The sequence below is a fragment of the Balaenoptera borealis genome (assembly GCF_965194805.1).
Source record: "Balaenoptera borealis genome assembly, chromosome: 3".
NCBI classification, from domain to species: Eukaryota; Metazoa; Chordata; class Mammalia; order Artiodactyla; family Balaenopteridae; genus Balaenoptera; species Balaenoptera borealis.
This window is the reverse complement of record NC_138866.1, coordinates 160,977,734-161,001,127: the sequence shown is the minus strand read 5'-3', so window position 1 is coordinate 161,001,127 and position 23,394 is coordinate 160,977,734. Positions and strand designations below refer to the sequence as shown.

Sequence of the window (23,394 nt, the reverse complement as noted above, 5' to 3'; positions counted from 1 at the left end):
TGGGCTATGGTTCATTTCCATTTCTATGTCTTTTGTGTTTTTAGAATATTCTTTTTGTTTTCTTTCACCACATATAAATTCTACATCTCTTTAAAAGCCATTTCTTACTTTTATGGTCTTCACTGTTTTCTCTTCCTTCTGAGCTCTGGAAAGTCTTCTAGTCAATGAGTAAATATTACTCAGCCATAAAAAGGAATGAAATTGTGTCATTTGCAGAGACGTGAATGGACCTAGAGACTGTCATACAGAGTGAAGTAAGTCAGAAGGAGAAAAACAAATACCATACATTAATGCATATATGTGGAATCTAGAAAATGGTATAGATGATCTTATTTGCAAAGCAGAAATTGAGACACAGACATAGAGAACAAACATATGGATACCAAGGGGGAAAGGAGAGGGGTGGGATGAATTGGGACATTGGGATTGACATATATACACTACTATGTATAAAATAGATAACTAATGAGAACTTACTGTATAGCACAGGGAACTCTACTCAGTCCCTCTGTGGTGACCTAAATGGGAAAGAAATCCAAAAAAGAGGGGATATATGTATACGTATAACTGATTCACTTTGCTGTGCAGCAGAAACTGACACAACGTTGTAAAGCAACTATACTCCCATAAAAAAAAGTAAATACATATATCTCCCTATATCTTCCTGTGTTTCTCTCTATTTTTTGCACTTTCTTCCCACCGCGCCTTGAGAGAACAGATCATGTGTAATATTTCTTCCCAATCCATCATAGAATTTAGAGTCGTGCTTCTGAAATACTACTTTATTACTATTTCCCTTTGGAGGATATATATTTTTCTCTAATTGTTCAAGATTCAGAAAATTCAGTTTTACAAATGTTTTTGATTTTGATTCTCTGCTGAGAGCTGTGGATGAGAAAAAAGGAATAAGTCATGGCCCCTGTTTTCCACGTGTTTACAGGCCAGGAGGGGCAGGGGAAGGGATGGGTAGCTTTCGGGGATGGGGGATAGAGTTGCACATAATTGATGTTAATAGATTTTCAGCGGACAGCGCTGTCACGGAAAGGCAAGGGCTATGCATGTAAATAACACAGGGGCTCCTGTGGGAAAACACTAACTGGGCAGAAGCAGTAAAACTAAAATAGTTTCTTGAAACTTTTCTCACCCTGTCTCTTGGGGCTACAAACCATAAACTGTGCTTCCTCTTGATGGAATGTTGTGGAAAATTCTGCTACATCCATAATCTTAAGGCAAAAGAAGATACCATAGTAGTCAAACTTAGCATTTTGTCAGGCGTCTTCTAATTTTCACATTTTAATTGCAGTGATATTTTAAGTGATAATTATCTCATAAATGAGAACAAATAAACATGATATCAAAGATAATCTCAAGGGTACCAAGTGCAGAAGATCTTTAAATACTTTAGAAATAGTACAGGGCAAGGACTCTTTATGGAAAAGCTCAGTTTTGTTTGGAATGTCGTGCAGCTAGAGCTGTATGCTCTGTTTATCAAAGACGTAAACTTAACAAGATTTTTTCCCTAGTAGTACTCGACTTTTGTGTAAAGAAGTGATAAGTTGATAAGAAAAAAATTAGGGGGGGTGGAATTCCCTGGTGGTCCAGTGGTTAGGACTCCGCACTTCCATGGCAGGGGGTGCGGGTTCAATCCCTGGTCAGGGAACTAAGATCCTGCAAGCTGCGTGGTGCAACCAAAAAAAAAAAAGAAAAAATTTTTTAGAAAATGTCAGAGTGTGGCACTAGTGCAGAATGGATTCAGCTCCCTGCCCTGTCTGGAGTGTTTACAATTTAATGGGGGGGATAACTGAGGTTTACAGGTAACTTTTGAATTGAATCAGCATTACATATACTATGCTTTGGCAGTTCTGTATTTTACTGGCTGTCTAACAGTGACCGCTGGGAAAAGCCTTGATCAACCAGGCCACCTCTGGAATCCTTTTACAGAAGAGGCAGGATTGGAAGTCAGCAACTCCATAGTCTCATGCTGGATTTCTTACCTCCCACCTGTGTGACCAGGGGCAAGTACCCTATCCTGGTCTTAACGTTGGTAAAGCGAGGGGATTGGACTTGAGAGTTGCTTTTTCTTTATATTTGTCTTGATAGCTTTTACTATAACTTCTTCATTTCAAGGGTGTTTCTAATATGCAGAAGTCTAGTTCCCAAAACAAAACCAATAAAGCACGTAGAGATCAGAAAGAGCATAGAGTTCGAAATAATTAACAAAATGACTAAATCCAGCTCAAGGGCAACTCACACTAAAGTAGGGTTGTAAACTCAAATGTTTAAAGGTGTCCAGGTCTAAAGGTCCAGGTCTAAATGTCTAAAGGTGTACGAGGAAGGTGTCCAGTTTCTGTTGCTGTATGAAAATCTTCTCCAAACTCGGTGGCTAAAGCAGCAGATTTTGTCCTAAAGAGACTAGATGTTCATAAAGAATGTTTTGTCATCACTGCTTTACAATGCTGTGTTAGTTTCTGCTGTACAACGAAGTGAATCAGCTATATGCACACATATATCCCTTTCCTCTTGGGTCTCCCTCCCACCCTCCCCGCTCCATCCCACCCATCTCAGTCACCACAGAGCACCGAGCTGAGCTCCTTGGGCTATACAGCAGGTTCCCACTAGCTCTCTGTTTTACACATGGTAGTGTATATATGTCAGTCCCAATCTCCCAATTCATACCACCCTCCCCTTCCCCCCGCCGTGTCCACACATCCGTTCTCTACGTCTGTGTCTCTATTCCTGCCCTGCAGATAGGTTCATCTGTACCATTTTTCTAGATTCCACATATATGCGTTAATATACAACGTTTGTTTTACTCTTTCTGACTTACGCTGTGTGACATTGTAAAGCAACTATGCCCCAATTTTAAAAAAAGAGGGCTTCCCTGGTGGTGCAGTGGTTAAGAATCCGCCTGCCAATGCAGGGGTCACGGGTTCGAGCCCTGGTCCGGGAAGATCCCACATGCCGCGGAGCAACTAAGCCTGTGCGCCACAGCTACTGAGCCTGCGCTCTAAAGCCTGCGAGCCACAACTACTGAGCCCGCATGCCACAGCTACTGAAATCTGTGTGCCTAGAGCCCATGCTCCGCAACAAGAGAAGCCACCGCAATGAGAAGCCCTCGCACCGCAACAAAGAGTAGCCCCCGCTTGCCGCAACTAAAGAAAGCCTGCGTGCAGCCATGAAGACCCAAAAATAAAATAAATAAATAAATTTATTTTTTAAAAAAAGAATTTTTTTAAAATAAAAAATATAATCATATATATATGATTATATATTTTATATATAAAATATATAAAATATATATGATTATATATTATATATATAAAATATATATATGATTATATATTTTATATGTAAAATATATAAAATCATATATATATATAAAATATATAATCATCGATTATTTCTGATTTCAGGAGTAATTTCCTAAAACCCAAAGTTTTATTCCTTACTTTTGGCTCTGACTTAGATTCTTGGATCTCAGAAGAAGACATAATTTAGGTGATTTACTCAAGCCCTCTCAATTTATAGATATAAAATTCTAGCAGAAATACATGAAGTGTCACCTAGTTATATTCGTTTAAAAGAGTGCTTCTCAACCCTCAGAATCCCCTGGAGGGCTTGTTGAAACATAGGCTTCTAGCCCCACCCCCTGAGAGATGCTCGCTCTGTAGGTTTGGCGCATGGGGTCAGAGGTTCTGCATTTCTACTAAGTTCCCAGGTGATGCTGGCGCTGCTGGTCCAAGGACCACATCTCGAGAAACATTGTTTTGAAATAACTCCTTCTCAGACCGAATTGGAGAACTTGTTTTCTTTCTAGGGGAAAATCTTTCAGATGCGTTTAGATTTTTTTCTGCTTCAGGTTCAGCCACCAGATGAACAGTCTGGTGGAACTCTGCCGCCACCACTGCCCACACTCTGGCCTGGCTCATGCGGTGAAGAGGACACTTAGCAGGAGTTATAATACCATGAGGTAGAAGCAAACGCATGTACTATAGATGCACAGAGAACAGTGAATAGTTTAACCAGCTTTTGAATTCTCACTGTCTAGCTACTGCCCTTATCAGAAGTTTTGGGGATAAATTTAATTAACACAGACTTCCCTATTTCTGGGTTCTAATTCCCCAAATACTTTCCTGAGCTCAGTATTGATTCTTATTTTACAATAATGTGATTGTCATCTGAATGGAAAAGCCCCAGAGTATAGTTTCTCTAAGTGGATATTGAAATTAATTTGGAAATATGAGAATTTCTTTAGGTGTAATCTGATGTTGTGGTCAATTCAGTGAGTCTAGAAATGTGATCTAAACATTTATAACAGAAAAGTGTTATATACTTCACATACTTCTAAAATTCCAATATTTTATTAAATTCTTTAAGTAGAGTATATTCTCTGTTAAATTGGAAATCTTAACTGTGTCCATTTCTTTTTTTTTTTTTCTTTACAGTTTTAAAAAAAATTTTATATTGAAGTGTAGTTGATTTACAATGTTGTGTTAGTTTCAGGTGTACAGCAAAGTGATTCAGTTATACATATACATATATCTATTCTTTTTCAGATTCTTTTCCCATATAGATTATAACAGAGTATTGAGTAGAGTTCCCTGTGCTATATATACAGTAGGTTCTTGTTGATTATCTATTTTATATATAGTAGTGTGTATATGTTAATCCCAGCCTCCTAATTTATCCCTCCCTACTGTGTTCATTTCTTAAAGCTGGGCTAAATAATTTGTTTCTCTGTCATGTACTGGTTGTTCAACCATGACTGTTTTACAATTGAGGGGAAAATCTGGAAAATCAGGACAAGACAAAGAAAGAAGAAAACAATCACAAGTCAAGGGCTTGCAAATTGAAGATGATTTCTCTTACGGAAAAAAAAAACCACATCTACCCCCAAATGGTTGAATCATGCTTTCATGCGCCGTTGAAAATACTGTTTTTTAAAATTTTTATTGAAGTATGGTCGATTTACAATGTTGTGAGAGTTCCAGGTGCACAGCATACTGTGTGTTTTGATTCCAACAGAAAACCAAACCCTTGATGACAGAATTCTCGGTGAAGTCCACCATCATTTCCCGTTATGCCTTCACTACGGTTGCCTGCAGGATGCTGAACAGAGGATCTGAGGACCAGGAAATCACGTTTCAGATGCAGATTCCAGCCGCAGCTTTCATCACTAACTTCACTATGTAGGTGACACCCTGGTCAGAGACCCTGGGTTGAAGATTTCTATGCGGGAGGGTCAGGGGGAGCCTGAGATGCTGTGAGGACACAGTCTTTGGCCGTGAGAATTTATAAATTCTCAGTCCAGCGGACAGTTCGTGGGAAAGAAGGTTGATTCCCTCCCCCCACTTCCTCTCCCTTCTTCCTTCTATCTCTCCCTCTCCCCCTTCCTCCTTTTTATTACCTCTTCTTTTATCCCATTACTCTCTTCTTTCCTCCTTCCTTTCCTCCCCCCACCTTCATTTCCTCTTTCTTTCCCTCCAACAAATGGGTACCCACACTGGGCCAGGCGTGCTTCAAGGTGATTGGTCTACTTCTGTGAAAAAGACAATGTTGCTCTGCTCCAGAAACTCCACTGGGGAGAAACAATAAATAAGCAAACAGATGAATAAATGAGATAACTTCAGACAGTAGCGAATGCTGTAAAGATGGCGAGTAGGATTGAGAGGGCTTGTTTAGTTGGGGAGGTGGCTCAGAGGAGTCAGTGTTGAAGTTGAGATCTGAAGGACGAGACACCATGAAACCTTTGATGTGCTAGATAGAATATCTTTCTTCTTTTCTCCTGAACTAAGAGGTAAAGAGATGCAAAATAGGTGTATGGGTTTAATTTTAGGTCTGGGCAAGGTTCAAGTTGGTGAATCTTCTTGGAAGTTTGAGCAGGTCTTCTGATTTCCTCCTGGAGAATCAGAGGCCCCGTGGCTTGGATCTTCCCATTTGGACCTGTTGAAAATTGCCCTGTAACGAGATGAGTGATGCAAGGGGAGTGCCCTGGGCTGGAATGCATTCTTTCTGCACACCCAAGAGGCAAATAAAAATATTTTCCAGGGTTGTCATTGTTATGAGATCCATGTTTGAGTTTGTCTTGGATGGCAAGCTGGCAACGCAGCTGTCTTGTGTTTCAGGCTTATTGGAGACAAGGTGTATCAGGGAGAAATTACAGAGAAGGAAAAGAAAAATGGTGATAAGGTAAAAGAGAAAAGGAATAAAACCACAGAAGACAGTGGGTAAGTACCATTGAATTAAGGAATTAAAAGTCCACTTCAGCCAAGTGTCAAATTTTCTACCCTGCCTACCCATCTTGTTCTCACCCTTTTCTTCAAAGATTTATCTTTTTATTTTTTATCATCATAATAAATAATTAAATATACCTGGTTAGGGACTTCCCTGGCGGTCCAGCTGTTGAGACTTCACCTTCCAGTGCAGGGGATGCGGGTTCGATCCCTGGTCAGGGAGCTAAGATCCCACATGCCTCGGGGCCGAAACACCAAAGCATAAAACAGAAGCAATATTGTAACAAATTCAATAAAGACTTTGAAAATGGTCCACGTCAAAAAAAAAAATCTTTAAAAAAAAATACATATATATACCTGGTTAACAATATAGTAGCTAAGGGTTTATGATGAAAAGGAATGTTTTATCACTCCCATTCCCCAGTTCTCACTTTCTAGAAACATCCACTTCTGATATTTCTGTAGTTTTCTGGTAGTTGCCTCCCTCACTCTAAATATTATGATAGTTTCGCTTTTTAAAAATTTCATGATAAAAATCAGATATTATCTGTTGATTCTGTGCTGTGAAGAAAGAGGATTTAGCATATTTACAATACTCCCACTTTCTCTCTGCATTCCAGTTTTTTGTATTATTGTCTTTTTCTTCTTCAGTTAATTTAAGCAGAGTTATACCATCTTAGACGAGCCCTATTATCTTCAATGATGATATTCTGACTCCTTCATGTCATCCTACCTTTTCATTTCCGTTTCCAGCACTCATCTTTTCCTACTTAATCATGTACTTTTGCATCATCAGAGTTATCACCGTTAAAATTCTGATCTGTCATGGTATTTGTATTCTTTGTCTGTAAACTGAATCTAAACACTGAAAACCAATAAATCAATTCACTTTTAATGACTCCGTAAATAACATTAACTAGAGAACCACCTAGTATACTGAGAATCAATTTCCCTCTCTACCAGCCCATTTGAAAAAAAGTCATCTGTTCCCTTTGAAGAAAAACGATCTTAGTATCTAGAGGAAAAGGTGTGGGCTTTATGAGGATTATCTTTTCTTACACTTCATAAATTGTTCAGAATCAGGCAAGCCACAGTTCCGTTTAGTTGGATCACAGCAGGAATCTGTTTTTCCTGGAGGTCACCTGTGTCAATCCCCCTCCCCTTTGCTCCCTCGGGTCTGACACAAGGAGAGGTTGGAGAGTTCAGTAGTCTTTGAATTCTCTGCTCTTCAGAATTCCTTGAACCTGTGTGACCTTCCCCTAGTGCAGGCCTTTGTTACTCCTCCCAAAACTAAATTCTAGTTTTTCTTTCTAATGTCAACTGAAAAAATATGCACGACCTAAAAATCAAGAATTACGTTTTATTGGAGGCATTACTGAAGACTATAGCCTGGGAGACAGCTTCTCAGCTCTGAGGGACTGTTCCAAACAGATGCCAGGATATAGAGGAGTTTTTGCTGAAAAAAAAAAGGTAGTCACACATCAAAAGATTACTGCTAATCACACACACTGAAAAACAACAGACATCTCGAGTTGATGAATTCAGTGCTTCTGTGTATAGGAAGATGCAAGAGTCTGGGCTCATTGAAATTATTCCTTAGATACGTATCTTAACTATCTAGGGCCAGTCTCCTGGTTTTCTCCGTCCTGAATCCCCTCAGGATGCATCATGGGGGCAGCTGCAGTGGCTGGTGGCTTGATGATGGGGAAACATTGTGGTCCACGCTAAGGCCTCTTGCTGAGAGAGTTTGGCCGGGGCCCTGGGGGACTCGAGGGAACATGGCTTTCTCCGATCCCCTGTTCCCTTTTCTCTTCCTTCCAGGGAGAAGGGGACGGAGACCTTCAGAGCCTCCGTGGTGCTTCCCAGCAAGGACAAGGCTGCCTTCCTCCTGAGTTATGAGGAGCTCCTGCAGCGGCGGCTGGGGAAGTACGAGCACGTGGTCAGCGTACGGCCCCAGCAGCTGGCGGGGCGGCTGACGGTGGAGGTGACCGTTCTGGAGAGTTCGGGCATCGCAGCGCTGGAGGTGCTGGGGCTGCAGAACAGCCGTCGCCAGGGCAGCGGGCGGGGGCAAGGTGAGTGGTGCTGGCCGGATGCACTCAGGTGTCCTGTGCGGACTCCAAGCTGGGCACTGGCATTAAACCAGATGGCACCCCTGCAGCACGGGCCCCAAGAGGAGGGAGAATCTGAAGGACAGCAGCAAAACAAAGACAGTGCCCTGTACATTTTTTTTTAAGCCAAGCTCTATCAGGAGATTTTTTTTTTTTTTTTTTTGGCTGTGTTGGGTCTTCGTTTCTGTGCGAGGGCTTTCTCCAGTTGCGGCGAGCGGGGGCCACTCTTCATCGCGGTGCGCGGGCCTCTCACTATCGCGGCCTCTCTTGTTGCGGAGCACAGGCTCCAGACGCTCAGGCTCAGTAGTTGTGGCTCACGGGCCCAGTTGCTCCGCGGCATGTGGGATCTTCCCAGACCAGGGCTCGAACCCGTGTCCCCTGCATTGGCAGGCAGACTCTCAACCACTGCGCCACCAGGGAAGCCCTATCAGGAGATTTAAATGTTCAAATCATTTGACACTGTCGTATCACTTCTGGGAATCTAACCTTGGTGAGTCGTCTAAAATATAGGTACTGTTACGTGTACAAACCCGTTTGATAATATTTGTAGTAGCAAAAACATTCCTTCATCCTAAGTATTCAACCACACAGACGTGATTAGTAAAATAGGGTTACCAAAACAATTCAGCACGTGATAGAGAAAAAAGAGACACAGTTGTACATACACTGTAATGTTAAATATGTTAACTGTGAAGCTGACAAAAGACCAGGAAGTTATATAAAATAATCATTTTATACTAGGGGTAAGGGAGTATGTGGTCATTTTCTAATACTTTTCTTTATTATTTTGTTTTATTTTTCAATACTCTGTTTTTAAAACAAACTTTTGACATTAACGTAAACATCTAAATAATGTGCTATATCTTTCTAAATTTAAATAATGAAAAATATGTACTGCCAGTTTGACTTAAGACGCAGACATTTTTCTTCATTAGTAAGATTGCTCAATTTGCTTTTTTCTCAAATTTTAATTTTTTAAATAGCACTCTGTTGAAATGATAATGAAAAAATCAATCTAATCTAATTTTAACCACTATATTAATTTCCACTAATAGTTTATATTAAATATTCACTTGCATTTTACCTTATCCTAAATATATCAGTAAGGCTTTATGTCAAATTGGTGATAAGATAGACGTGCCCCAAAATTCACCGGGGTTAGAATGACAAGATTTCAGATATCTGTGACACTGAGGTCAGGGAAGTGCTGAGTGCTAAGTGATCATGGAATGTGCAGAATCTGAATTCAACCCCTGTGACTGCAAGGAGGGTCCAGAGTCTCCCAAGAAGGCTTCTTGTACAAGAATATTTAGGGATGAGGTTGGAAGGAGAGGAGAGAAGTAACTGGACACGAGGAATAACAGAATGTCGTTATCTAACATGATGCAAAAGCAGTCAAGAGCCGGAGCTGGTATGTGGGAGAGTAAACAGTATGGAACATACGCGTTCTGCCCCCAGCACGCAGTTCAGTGAGTGACTCTGGACGTGAGAAGTTGTTCACCCTCAAAGACTGGAGTGTGGATTCAGGTCTGTTATAAGTTGACTCCAGACAGTGGGCTGGCAGTCCATCCAGATCTCGTCAAAAAGTTACAGATAACATCAAGGGACCTGACATTCAGAAATGGCATGAGATACATGACACCATTCTTAGGTCATCTAGGTCACTGTGTATATGGTTAGTGGATTTTCAATCAGTTATGAACTATGTCCTTGAAAAAAGCTGACCTGGGCCATGTGAGACTCAGCTTACACATCTGTAAACAGGGACAGTAACTGTCTCTTAGGGTCATTGGGAAGCATTTGTGTACATGTGGTGCCGAGTAAGAGCTTAATCATCATAATTATTATTATCCCCTTCTATTTACTTTTTTTTCTCTGCAAATCTTATCTCCCCTATTAGATCATAAGTGATTTTGAAGCAGGTCTTTGTCTGATTAACCTTTGTCTCCTTACAGTATTAAACACGATGCCTTTTAAAGAGTAGATAGCTAATTAGGTGTCTGCAAAGTAGAGAAGAAAAGGAAGGAAAAAAAGAAAAAGAAAGGAAAAAGAAAAATACACACCTAATCTAATAACAAAGAACATTTTAAAATTTCATTTCTCCCTAATCACAATTCAGTGGGAAATTTTCCCACGTGGGAAGTATGGTCGTCCTGTTGCAGGAATGAAATGGACGTGTGTCTTGCCAGGTTCAGAACCACCGTGACTCTTCAGAGGTGTCCGCGTTGTGGTGTGTGGGTTATGCTTGGAGGGGACAGGTCTGAATCCTGTTGGTTAGTTGTAAAGTTGCTTACTGCTTCTCTGCAGGGCCTGTGGGAATCTCAGAGGAATTTTTCCAGACCATTGATCTCTTGGGAATCTGTTTATTTTTAAGAAAATTGTTTTCCTGGCTCTTTGCACCAGAGTAGATATTTTGCCTTCCAGAGCGAGAGGTCTTACAGGCCATTACCCAAGCCAGGTGCAGTGGACCGGGGCCCTTTTTGCTCCTCATTCCCATCCAGAGCTCAGCTGTTCCTCTTCCTGCAAAACGGCAGCCCCAGGAGCCAGAGGCATAGGATGTTGTGATTTTGTCTGGACGCTATTGCGTGTTTCCAGAAAGCATCCAGGATAGAGATGCAGCTAGAGTAGCACTTAGACCAGGACGTGGACGGTGATAGTGTGAATGTGGGCCGGAGCCAGCACATGCCTCTGATAGATCTGGCTGTCCTTAAGAGGTCAGACCTCTGGATGTTCTCTAAGCAAATCTCTGACCGCTGGACCCATTGACTTTTTTTTTTTTAATAGTATGTTTGTTAATTAATTAATTAATTTATTTATTTATTTTTGGCTGTGTTGGGTCTTTGTTTCTGTGCGAGGGCTTTCTCTAGTTGCGGTGAGCGGGGGCCACTCTTCGTCGCAGTGCACGGGCCTCTCACTATCGCGGCCTCTCTTGTTGCGGAGCACAGGCTCCGATGCGCAGGCTCAGTAATTGTGGCTCACGGGCCCAGCCGCTCCGCGGCATGTGGGATCTTCCCGGACCGGAGCACGAAACCGTGTCCCCTGCATCGGCAGGCAGATTCTCAACCACTGTGCCACCAGGGAAGCCCCATTGACATCTTTACGGAAGCAATTCTAGATAAAGATGACTATGTGCTATAGCTGCTAGACTCGGCCCTTGCACACAAGATTATCTCCTTCAGCCTCTAGAACAACCCTCTCTGGGAGCTTTTGTAAAATACTGAGGGTGTGAGTTCCAATTCCGAGTCTCTCCCTAGTTACGTAAAAAGAAAGAGAAAGGCTAAAAGCAGTGGAACCTACCTTTGCCTCAGTTTACCTGTCCCATGTATGGGGATTGGACCCACGGCTATTGAATCGTAAATGAATGGGCTTTTTCTCAATGTGAAAGCCAATTCGGTGAGATGTACTTTGGAAGCCAAAGCATTATACTTTCTGGATTATTAAAATAGTTAACTCACGTGCGTGGTTCAAACTCTAAAAGGATACAAATTGGTATTCGGTATAAGACCAGACTCCCTCTCTCATCCATCACCCTGCTCCCTTTTCCTCCAGTAACTCTCCTCTAAAATGTTTTTATGATTTGTGGGCTCAATGGAACAGAGTATTTGAAATTAAGACTTTCCTGGAACATCCCTGGATGTGTGATCTTCTCAAGTCATATACCAGGATAGATATTCCATCTATGTGATTGGTTTAAAGCTGGTTATTTCACTCTCTAGGTTAAAATCTCAAACTTCTTATGGCCCTATGGCACCAAAATTACTGCCCTTTCCATGATTTAAAAAACTGGAGGGGGGCATAAAACTTTCATTTATGATCAGACCCCTGATGGCTAGGAGTAAAATAAAATGAGATAAACAAAATAAGAAATAAGGTACCTTGCCTCTTTTATCCCCTTTTGCTTTACATCAGTGATGCTCAAACCTGGCTATACCCTACAGTCCCCGGAGAGGTTAAAAAAAAAATCCAGATGACTGAGTCCTACCTCAAACACGTGAATTAGAATTTATCCGGGTGAGGCCTGGGTAGCTGTATTTTTGGGGTTTGATATTATTTGAATTTCTATGAGAAACTGAAATTTTTTATGAGCGCTTTTTAACATGCTTATTTATTGGTAAAGCTAAAGAACAATGTTGAAAATTTTTTCTACCTCTAAACAGATAATGGTTCTATGACTTTCATTGTTTATCGTTTATATTCTTTGCTTTTTGAAAAAGCAGTTTTTGTTGAAGCTTAGTTTGCATAGCATAAAATTTTCTCATTTTAAGTCTATAATTCAGTGGTTTTTAGTACATTTGCAGAGTTACGCAGCCGTCAGCACAATCCAAGTTTAGAACATTCCTATCACCCCGAAAAGGCATTTGTGCCTACTTGCAGTCACTCCCTGTTCCCACCTCAGCCCCAGGCAACCACCAATCTACCTTCTGTCTCTATTTGCAGACAGCTGCATTTTTAAAAGCACCCCAGGTGATTCTGATGGTTGGTAAAAGTTAGGAACTTTTACTTTGGACTTTCCAGAAGAATTTGGGGACGTTAACTATGTCAGGATCTTGACCTACAGAAGCAGCTTTTTTAAAAAAAGATGAATTAATTTTATGTATTTTTTAACCATTTTTTTTTAAAAACTGAAGTATAGTTAATTTACAATATTGTGTTAATTTCAGGTGTACAGCAGAGTGACTTAGTTATACATACATATATATTTTCATGCTTTTCCCTTATAGGTTATGACAAAATATTGAGTAGAGTTCCCTGTGCCATACAGTAGGTTCTTGTTGATTGTCTACTTTATGTATAGTAGCGTGTATATGTTAATACCAACCTCCTAATTTATCCCTCTTCCTACCCCACCTTTCTCCTTTGGTAACCATAAGTTTGTTTTCCATGTCTGGGGGGTCTGTTTCTGTTTAGTATATGAGTTCATTTGTATCTTTTTTTTTTTTGGAAAAAAATTACATTTTAGGTTGTTAGAATCCCACTTCCCCCAGGTACTCTGGAAGCCATGTTTGCTGTGCTCTCCAGGAGTTATGTCTGCATCCTTTACCTGCTCAGGAACTCAGCTTACAGGTTGCTTTTTAATTGTATCACTCCTGGTAAGCTTCCCATAAGATAATCCGGAGAACCAAGGAAGCTTCATTAGGAAGAAGAGAAACACTCAAAATACACTTTCATTACCTTTTATGTTGACAGATGAGGTTGTTGACACTGCAGGGGTCTTTGAGGATAAACTAAAAACCAGCCACACATCCTGCAGGATCAAGTCACTTTTGACTGCAGACTAGCCTGTGTCCTGCATATCCGTAGATGCCCAATGAGGGGTCGGTTGAATCTGTTTACAAATCTTATTTCTCTTTTTCTTTGCTTGGTCTGTTAACCTCATGACTCTGCCTTTTGCTGTGAAGGCTCTCAGGATTGTAATCAAGGCACATAGTGTGGTGCCTGGCATAGAATGGGTGCTCAATAAATATTTGTTAAAAGAATTTAGGAATAAATAACTGTCGGCAATGAAGATGCTATTGGATTTTCAATACGTTCCTGGTTTAAGTTGGTCAATTTTGTCAGCTCTTGGGTGTAGCTCTTATTCTGTTGTGAAGGAGGGATTAGGAGACAGAATTTGGTTCCAGAAGACTGGTTACAAGAATCTAGATCCCTCCCTTTTCTAGAATTGCCGGATAAAAGACAGGATGCTCCGTTACAGTTGAATTTCAGATAAACAGTATATCCTGTGCAATATCTGAGACATACTTATCCTAAAAAAATCATTCGTGGTTTATCTGAAATTCAAATGTAACCAGACATCCTGTCTTTTTATTTGCTAAATCTGGTGCTCTGCCCTATTAAAGGCTGCATTGTGACTAATGGTTCACCCCCAGCTCCGGTTCCCCACTGCTGTGTGTCTTTCCCCTGGATCCAGTCTCCAGTCTGCAGCTGGAAGGGCATGGCCCCTCTCGGCCTCTGTACATTTGCCAGGAAGCAATCTGGTTGTTATGTGAGGGTTTCCAGCATTGTTCAGTGCAGAAATTATTGAGGTATGAATCATTTGGCTCCGTAGTTGGATTTGTTTTTTTTGTTTTGTTTTTAATGCTGATAGGAGGACCCATGTTACTTTTCTGTTTGGACATTGGCTATAGTTGGGTCGGCGCTGGCTCTGAGCAGGATGGCTCAGAGACACCAGGGAGGGTAGCTTTCTCTCTTTCACTTGGTACTGGTGAACATCCTGCTCCTAATTTATCCCTCCCAGCCTTTCCCCTTTGGTAACCATAAGTTTGTTTTCTATGTCTGTGAGTCTATTTCTGTTTTGTAAATAAGTTCATTTAAAAATTAACAAAAGTTTTAAATTGTGGTTAAAAAGCATATAACATTAAATTGACCATCATAGTCGTTCTGAAGTGTACAGTTCAGTAGTGTTGAGTTTATTCAAAATTTCCAAAATGTCTTCATCTTCCCAAACTGCACCTCTATATCCATTTAACAACTCTCCCTTCTCCCACTGCCCCAGACCTTGGCAACCACCATTCTACTTTCTGTCTCTATGAGTTTAACAACTCTAGGGACCTCGTATAAGTAGACTCATACAGTATTTGTCTTTTCGTGACTGGCTTATTTTACTTAGCATCATGTCTTCAGGGTTCCTCCGTACTGTGGCACACAACAGGGTTTCCTTCCTTTTTATGGCTGACTGGTATTCCATTGTACATGTAGACCACATTTTGTTCATCCATTTATCTGCAGAAGGACACTTGGGTTGCTTCCACTTCTTGGCTATTGTGAATAGTATTGCTATGAACATGGCGTGTAGGGTCTTTGAGATCCTGCTTTCAGTTCTGGATCATATGGCGGTTCTACTTTTAATTTTTTGAGGAACCACCATACCATTTTCCACAGCGTTATACCATTTTATTTTCCCACCAACAGTGCACAAGGGTTCCAGTTTTTCCACATCCTTGACAACATTTGCTATTTTCTGGTGGGGTTTTTTTTGTTTCTTTTTTTTGTTTGTTTTTTGTGTTTTTTTTGGTAGGAACCATCCTAATGGGTAAGAAGAATTGGCAGTTTTGAATAGTAGTATAAGGACACCCTCTGTAAGGTTGCATCTATAAAATGCCACCCAGGTTTTCTCAGTGATTGGACCGTGTTCTGCCTGAGTGCCAGAGGACAACGTAGAGGAGGAATTTACCAGAAATCTCTTAGTCTTATATTCCTTTGCTGCCCTAGCACTGCTTTTGCTGGGCCTTCATTTGGTCCAGTTTCAAGCACTTAGAGCAGCTAATGTTGGAGGTCTTCAATGGACACAAAATGGTATCAGGAAGGGGTAATTCATGTTTTTAGGGGTTATCTGCATTTAGAATGTATGAGGTAGCTGTACTTGTTTTCATGCATAGTTTCTCTGGGCAAGTCAATCAAACAGGGAAAACTGAGACTCAGTAATGTATCATTTTGGGGAAAGAAAGAGCTTTGAGTAAGTAGTGAAGTAGTAAGCTAATTTGCTAAGAAATCTGGGTAAACACCGCTTACCTATACAGTGATGGAGTTGAATTTGAACTCCTTCAGCTGTAAATTTGCATTATCATTCTATACTATATGTTGTCATATCTATATGATGCTATTTTCCAAAAGGATTTAAAATACCAACTATCAATATAGAGGAGAAAGCCCCCTTCCAATAAGAAAACTGCATATAATAGGGGACTTACGATGGTATTTAAATTCTTTTCCGTCTTCATTGCCTCAACTTTACCACTTTTTTTTTCCCCTGAGACCTATCCAATATAGGTACAGTTGACATACATTATATTAGTTTCAGGTGTACAACAAAATGATTTATTTGTATATAATGCAAAATGATGACCACAATAAACCTAGCAGACATCCCTCACCATACGTGGTTACAGAATTTTTTTCCTTGTGATGAGAACTTTTAAGATCAACTCCCTTAGCACCTCTTAAATATGCAACACAGTATTATTAACCATAGTCGCCATGCCATAATTACATCCCCATCACTTTTTCTTTTAATACTCTGCCAGTTTGCTTGAATGTTGTCTTTATCGTGACCATTGAAGGGTAGATGGCCAATTATTCACATGTTTTTGACTTGCCCTTTGTTGAAGAAATCTCCCCACTGGAGCCCAGGTGAGAAGGTTACATAAACAAGTATAGACAGTTTAGCCTCTTTTCCAAGGGGAAATGAGTAGACAGTGTTTGTTTGGAAATCCTTTTGTAAAATCACCAGGTGTTGGCTGCTTTTCTCTGACAGTTGGCCAACCCAAGGCCCACAGGAAACAGAGGCCAGGAAATCCCCCATCAGTTGACCCAAAGAAGTGTAGCTTTCAGCTGATGACCTTGACTGTGGTTCTTTGATCCTAAATCTTTTCGCCTTTAGACACTGTACATCGCAGTCAGCTTCCCTTTTCCCCCAGGTGGTTGTCTAGGAGGAGAATGTTTATTTGTGAATAACATCCCTGTTCTCTTCATGCTTTATGCAAAATAGATGACGTGCCTTATCATTACAAGATAGAATCAATGGGAAAAATAGGAATATTTAATGGCACTTGTATGCATGGTTCTTAACCTTATGGGGGCTCCTTGGAGAATCTGGTGAAAGCTACGGACATCTCTCCAGAAAAAAATATACATGTACACTTTCTTTTTTGAAAAAAATATTTATTTTATTTATTTATTTGGTTGTGCCAGGTCTTAGTTGCGACAGGTGGGCTCCTTAGCTGTGGCATGCGAACTCTTAGTTGTGGCACGCATGTGAGATCTAGTTCCCTGACTAGGGATCGAACCTGGACCCCCTGCATTGGGAGCACGGAGTCTTAACCGCTGTGCCACCAGGGAAGTCCCTACATGTACACTTTCATGCCAAATTCTGTATATAATTTCAGGGAGCTCTTGGGAAGCTACTAATTCCATTATTCTTTATAAAGATTGTTCTCTGTATCAGCATTCTTGAATTCCTTGTTAAGAATGTTCATTATGATGTACCTTTTTTCCTCCAAATAATGATTATTTGTTTTTACTAAGCTCTTAGTGGTGTAGAGAAACCTGTTATGGGAAAATGTAAACTGTGTGTTACCAAAGAGTTTTTTTTCCCTCATGAGTTGCCTTTCATCCTAGACAAAAAGAATAAGAAGGTACTTCTGAACGGGGAGAGGCTGGGGGCTATTATGTATTGAGCATCTATCATGTGCCGGACACCATCCTCACTTGCTTTTATATATGATGTCACTTAATTCTGACTGTGATTCTGTGATGTGGATTTAAAAGATGTGGAACTGAGGCTCAGAGATATTAAGTCTATTGTTTTGAGTCTCCCAAACTCTAGAGCCCACTTCCTTCGGTATTATGTGGGTTCTAAAATAACACGTATCTTCTTGTTCGAAAATATGGGGCTTTAGACAGGAAGAGGACATCGTGGGGATGCTGGTGACCTGAGAAGCAGGGAACGGTGGGTGGGAAAAGAGCAGTCGGTGAATCTTCTCAAGGATGCTCTAGAGGCAGTCTTGTGCCCCCGAAGGTCATCTTGCACAGACCACTGATGCTTGGATTAAAACAGGGGGATGACATGAGAAGACATAGTTTCCTTCAATTCAGAGCAATCACCGAAGTTCACTGCTACCCCTGACCAAGTGGGCATGAAGGAGGGCAAACCAATAGGAGGAAAAAACATATGGTTTCTCATTAGAAAAGTAGGTCAGATTCTCACTCTTGGTCTGCTCCCAACCTGTTGCCTTGCACTCTTCATTATGTTTAGGACACATCCCGTGATTGCTGAGGGCCCTGCTAACAAATTAGCTCATTGTGCTTACGATTTTGTGGCGGTAACCAGGATGAGCCCCAATTCACAGTCAGGAAAAGCTAAATAGTACTATTCTGCTTTGAGATTTTGGTCAGTAACTGTGGGCAGCCTATGCTAATCTCATTGATTTTTTTCGTTCTCTAATAAATTTTTTACTAAGATTTTTTTCCTTCTTTAATAAAAAGAGGATTTTATTTTCTGGAGATACTACTCTGGAATTTTTCCCAGCAGACCTTTTTTTTTTTTTTTTTGATAGGTAGTGGAAAATTCCTTGGGTCACATTGACTGTCTTGTACTTAGTGGGTAGAGGTCAACCTCAGGAACCGGGCTTCTTGGTGAATAACCCAACTGGGAATCACCCCACTTGTTGGGCACATAAAATAAGCCTATTTAGAGGAATCTCATGAATTTTCATCATGCACTAGCAAACATCCGAGGTCAGTAGGAAACAAAAATAATAATACAGTATCCTTTCTCATGGCTTATATCAAAGAGCCTAGTCAAATGAATTATGAAGAGAGAAATTATACTTTTTAATCCTCAGTACTTTCATTCAACCATGAATGGTATTAATTCAGGGTGATTGTAAAGACCATTTCAATGAGAGAGACTTGCAACATGAAATAGTAGGTATGTCCTGACAGTGTAAAGAGAGTCAAATCTCATTCATGTAGAATTTTAAGGTTAGAGAGAATCTAGTGGTGCCCAGTTACATATATCAAAGGCACATGACCACTGTCTTTGTGCAGGAACCAGAATCACCTGGAAGGATTGTGAAAATACAGATTCCTGGGTCCCACCTCCAGGGTTTCTGACTCAGAGTTTCTGGGATGAACCCAAGAATTTGTGTTTCTAGCAAGTTCCCAGGTGATGCTGATGGTGCTGGTCCGAAACTACGTGGTAGAGCTGGTCTGCACCACCCCTGCAGGGGATGAACCCATCCAGGGTTTGCTGGAACACTTCTAGCGAGATGAGTTGTGAAAACTGCTTCTGCCAACAGGACATCTTTCTTAGAGCTTAGAGATGCTGCACGAAAGTGCTTCCTTGTAACTCTGTCCCTGGTCCTCATTCGGCCAGCCGGAACTACAGTGAATATACCTAATCCCCATATAAATGCCTACACAAACAGACTTACCCTAAAATAGAGGTTCATTTGGCAGATAATACTGTGTTCCATCCCAGGGATTGTTTGTTCAATCTATTGGACTATACAGCTTTCAATGAGTTTAATTTTTTTTTAAAAATTGGGCTATGCCCAGAATAAAGTGTATACATCTTATGTGTGCAATTTAATGAATTTTTACCTATGTTTATACCAAACCAGTTACTTTCAGGTCAAGACGTAGAGTATTTTCAGCACCCCAAAAGGTCCCCTTATCCTCTTTACCAGTCAGTATTCACCCCCCAAGGGAACTGCTAGGCTCCTTCAATTGCCATGAGTGAGTTATGCCTGCTCTTGAGCTTTGTGTAAATGGAAACACAGTGAATACTTTCTTTTGTATCTTGTGTTTTCACTCAAAATGACTCTCTGATTCAACCGTGTTGCGAATAGCAGTAGTTCTTTCCTCTTCGTTGCAAGAAGTATCCTAAGGTTGACACGTTGTGTTGTTTTAGAATTCACTGGCTCTTCTATTTTTTGTACCCCTTTATGGTTGATGATAATGTTAGCTAGCGTGACTGCCCACCATGAATCAGAATGGTGCTAGGTACATCACATCACAACCATTTCAATAGTGTGTTTGGTAGACCATTCATCCATTTTATAGATGAGATAACCAGGGCTCAATAACCTGCCCAGAGCCTCAGAGATGATGAGAGGCAGACCCAGTATCAAATGCAGGTCCTTCTGACTCACTTGTGATCCTGAGTTCTTAGCTAATGTATTATCATACCTCTCACTCTTGGGGCTTTACCAGTAATGACAATGAAAGATTGACTCCAGGGAACACAGGCTGGCACTTGTCAGCATGCCCTCGAGATTTTCACAGCTCCTTCTTCAGATGAGCAGATCTGTTGGAAGTATGTTCTCTTGCATACAACTGACTTTCTGTAAGAACAGACTTTCTGTTTGCTAGCTCTCTGGTCACTCCTGAAATCCCTGCCCTTGATAAGTACAAATAATACAAGAGTCAGTTCTGCCTGGTGGTTCCTATTAAGGTTACACCTAAATGGTCTCTAAAAAATAATTGTCAGTTCTGTTGAAGGAAATGTCTAAGCTTCCCTTGACTTTTGTCTAATAAGCCCTTAGCAGAAAGAAGTTTATTCTTAAACACAAATTACCATGGGCAAATTATGCCTCATTTCCTTTTTTATTTTGCTAATTAGGGATGGAAAATTGCTGGTCAGCTTACTCCATGGTATCAACTTGAATAGATTTAAAAAGAGAATCAGATGCTGTGCAGCAGTTTTAATCCGGGCTTTGATTCAGTATCTGGATAAAAAGTCCACATACTGATGTTTACGAATTCCTCATTTTATTTTCATATTCTTCATGATGCATGCAGATCTCAAAAATTTGGATTTCTGTTGTTCGGTATATAGACATGGTGTTGTATGGATTTACAAAGGTGGGTAGTCCACGAAATAATTCTCTGTAGTGTGTCCTACTAAAGGAAATGAAGGTTAGGAGGAAAACGAGAGGCTCTTTGTCATCACTAATTTTTCTTAAATCACATAAAATCCATTTATCCTCTTTCTGGAATTCTAATTTATATCCTAAGTTTAATGCTGGGGAAAGCTTTGGGAAATGTTTTCTTTAAAGAGTCATAAGTTTTCTGGACAAACAGTATGTTAGGGCGACCAAATGATTGATGGAGGAAAAGTGTTCCTTACTGAAGAATTCCATATGGAAGGAATGATAGAATTAGAAAGCAGCCTTCTGCGACTCTAATGAAATAGTGAACAGGCAGACATCATCAGTGATTGACAAAACTATTAAGGGAAAGACTGATGAGGAACTTTATCATGGGTGATCAGAACCCACCATCAATCTTACTGCAACCAAAAGTAGACAACTAGATATTGTGTACTTTCTGATGTCTCAGCATCACCAAGAAGTGTTCTTGTCCATGACACTGAAGCTGAGAGCTAGCCTGTCTCTAGCTCTACCCACCAGAACACAGGAACTACAGGGGACTGAGCTGTGATTCTCAACCTTAACTAAGCATTAGACTCCCACGGGGAATTTAAACATCCTGATGCCTCGGCTGTGTCCCAGACCAATTAAATGAGCTCTTGGCCCGGTGATTGGTATGTTTTCTACTCCCCCAGATGCTACATTCAATCCAAAGTTGGGGACCAGGGCTGCAGAAGAGCAAGTTAAAAGACAGGACAAGTAAACAATCACAAAATACAGAATGTAAGAAACTCTATAGGACAAATAACCAGTGTTTTACAACACTTATGTGTAGCATTAGAAAAAAGGTGAAGAGGGGGGACACTAGTGGATTAAAAGAGATTTAAGAAACATAAACCAAATGTGATGTGGGGACTTTGTTATGATCCTGATTCAAACAAAGCAACCGTTCCAAGATAGGTTCTAGAGACTCAGGAAAATTTAAATACAAACTGACTATACGTTGATAATAAAGCACTGAGCATTAATTTTGTTACTTGTGCCAGTGGTTTTGTGGTTACACTAAAAGTGTTCTTGTAGTTAGAGATATATACTGAAGTATTCATGGATGAAGTATGATGGCTCAGATTTGTTTTAAAATTCTAGCAAACCGTTGTGAGAGGATACATAAAAACAGATGCAAAAGATTGGTAAAAGGTTGATAATTGTTAAAGTCAGGTGATGGGTACATGGGAGTTCATTTGACTGTTCTACTTTTGCATATTTTAAAAATTCTTATAAGAAAAGATTTAAAAGGAGGCATAGAAGTGAAATATATGCTAACATACCTGGTGCATTGTGATATGTTATCTGTACAAAGTTTTGGGAGTTCATATGAAATATAAACCTGCACTAAAATAAAGCCTAACCCTTTGTGTCCATGCAAAATAGATCTTGTTTCTTTTCAGAAAAAATTTATATATTCAGTTATTAATTATCTTTACATCTTGCTTACAGATGATTCTGGGCCACCTCCTTCTACTGTTATCAACCAAAACGAAACTTTTGCCAAAGTCGTTTTTAAACCTACTGTGGTCCAACAAGCCAAGATTGCCCAGAATGGCATTTTGGGAGATTTCATCATTAGATATGATGTTAATAGGGAACAGAGCATTGGGGACATCCAGGTAATGGGTTCGTTGTTGCTGTTTCATGTTAGTTGCTTGATACTTTTAGTTACACCCAGAACTAGGGATTTCAATACTTACCTAAGGGAGAGAGAACTACCAATTCTTAGGAAATCTGTTTTAACCCCAAATATGTCCCCAAGAAGACCAGCAGTGTTCCCTTGCTGGAGGCTGGGGTTATCTGTTTCCTGCTTCAATAATCTGGAGGCAAATGAAACCTATACTCTAATTTTCCCTGCGGTGTTTTAGATGAAGTTAGAACTTAGTTCGTCTTTAATTTTAATTTAGAGAGACTGGCCAATGGCTCATTTTTCTTAGGTTATATTGCTCCAAAGACAGGGCGGGAATATCAAAATGTATTAATGTGCATCCAGAATATAAGCGGTCTTTATGTCTTAACATGAAAGGTGGTTAGGAAAAACCAGATAATGAAGGGAGCAGGATTCTCAAGTGACAAGGGTCAAGAAGGGATGGATAATTTAAATTGATTTAGTCAGTGTAGTCGATATACTTTTAAGGAATGACTTTATCTTTATACAGATTAAATTAGCAATTAGTCAAAGATGTCACAAAGAAAGAAAACTACAGGCCAATATCACTGATGAACATAGATGCAAAAATCCTCAACAGAATACTAGCAAACAGAATCCAACAGCACATTAAAAGGATCATACACCATGATCAAGTGGGGTTTATCCCAGGAATTCAAGGATTCTTCAATATATGCAAATCAATCAATCTGATACACCATATTAACCAACTGAAGGATAAAAACCACATGATCATCTCAATAGATGCAGAAAAAGCTTTTGACAAAATTCAATACCCATTTATGATAAAAACCCTCCAGAAAGTAGGCATAGAGGGAACTTACCTCAACATAATAAAGGCCATATATGACAAATCCACAGCCACCATCGTTCTCTATGGTGAAAAACTGAAACCATTTCCTCTAAGATCAGGAACAAGACAAGGTTGTCCACTCTCACCACTATTATTCAACATAGTTTTG

The 23,394-nt window shown here is 40.2% G+C and overlaps 1 protein-coding gene across 2 annotated transcripts in view; it reads left to right on the top strand.

Annotated features, from left to right (window-relative positions):
* The window catches only part of ITIH5 (inter-alpha-trypsin inhibitor heavy chain 5), a 75,424-nt gene that overhangs the window by 15,461 nt on the left and 36,569 nt on the right, over window positions 1-23,394 (top strand). For both annotated transcript variants that reach the window (XM_082387137.1, XM_082387136.1), the window contains exons 3-6: window positions 5,026-5,189; window positions 6,126-6,227; window positions 8,055-8,305; window positions 22,213-22,382. In XM_082387137.1, the coding sequence (XP_082243263.1) occupies window positions 5,026-5,189; window positions 6,126-6,227; window positions 8,055-8,305; window positions 22,213-22,382 (687 nt within the window). The remainder of the gene's footprint in view (window positions 1-5,025; window positions 5,190-6,125; window positions 6,228-8,054; window positions 8,306-22,212; window positions 22,383-23,394) is intronic.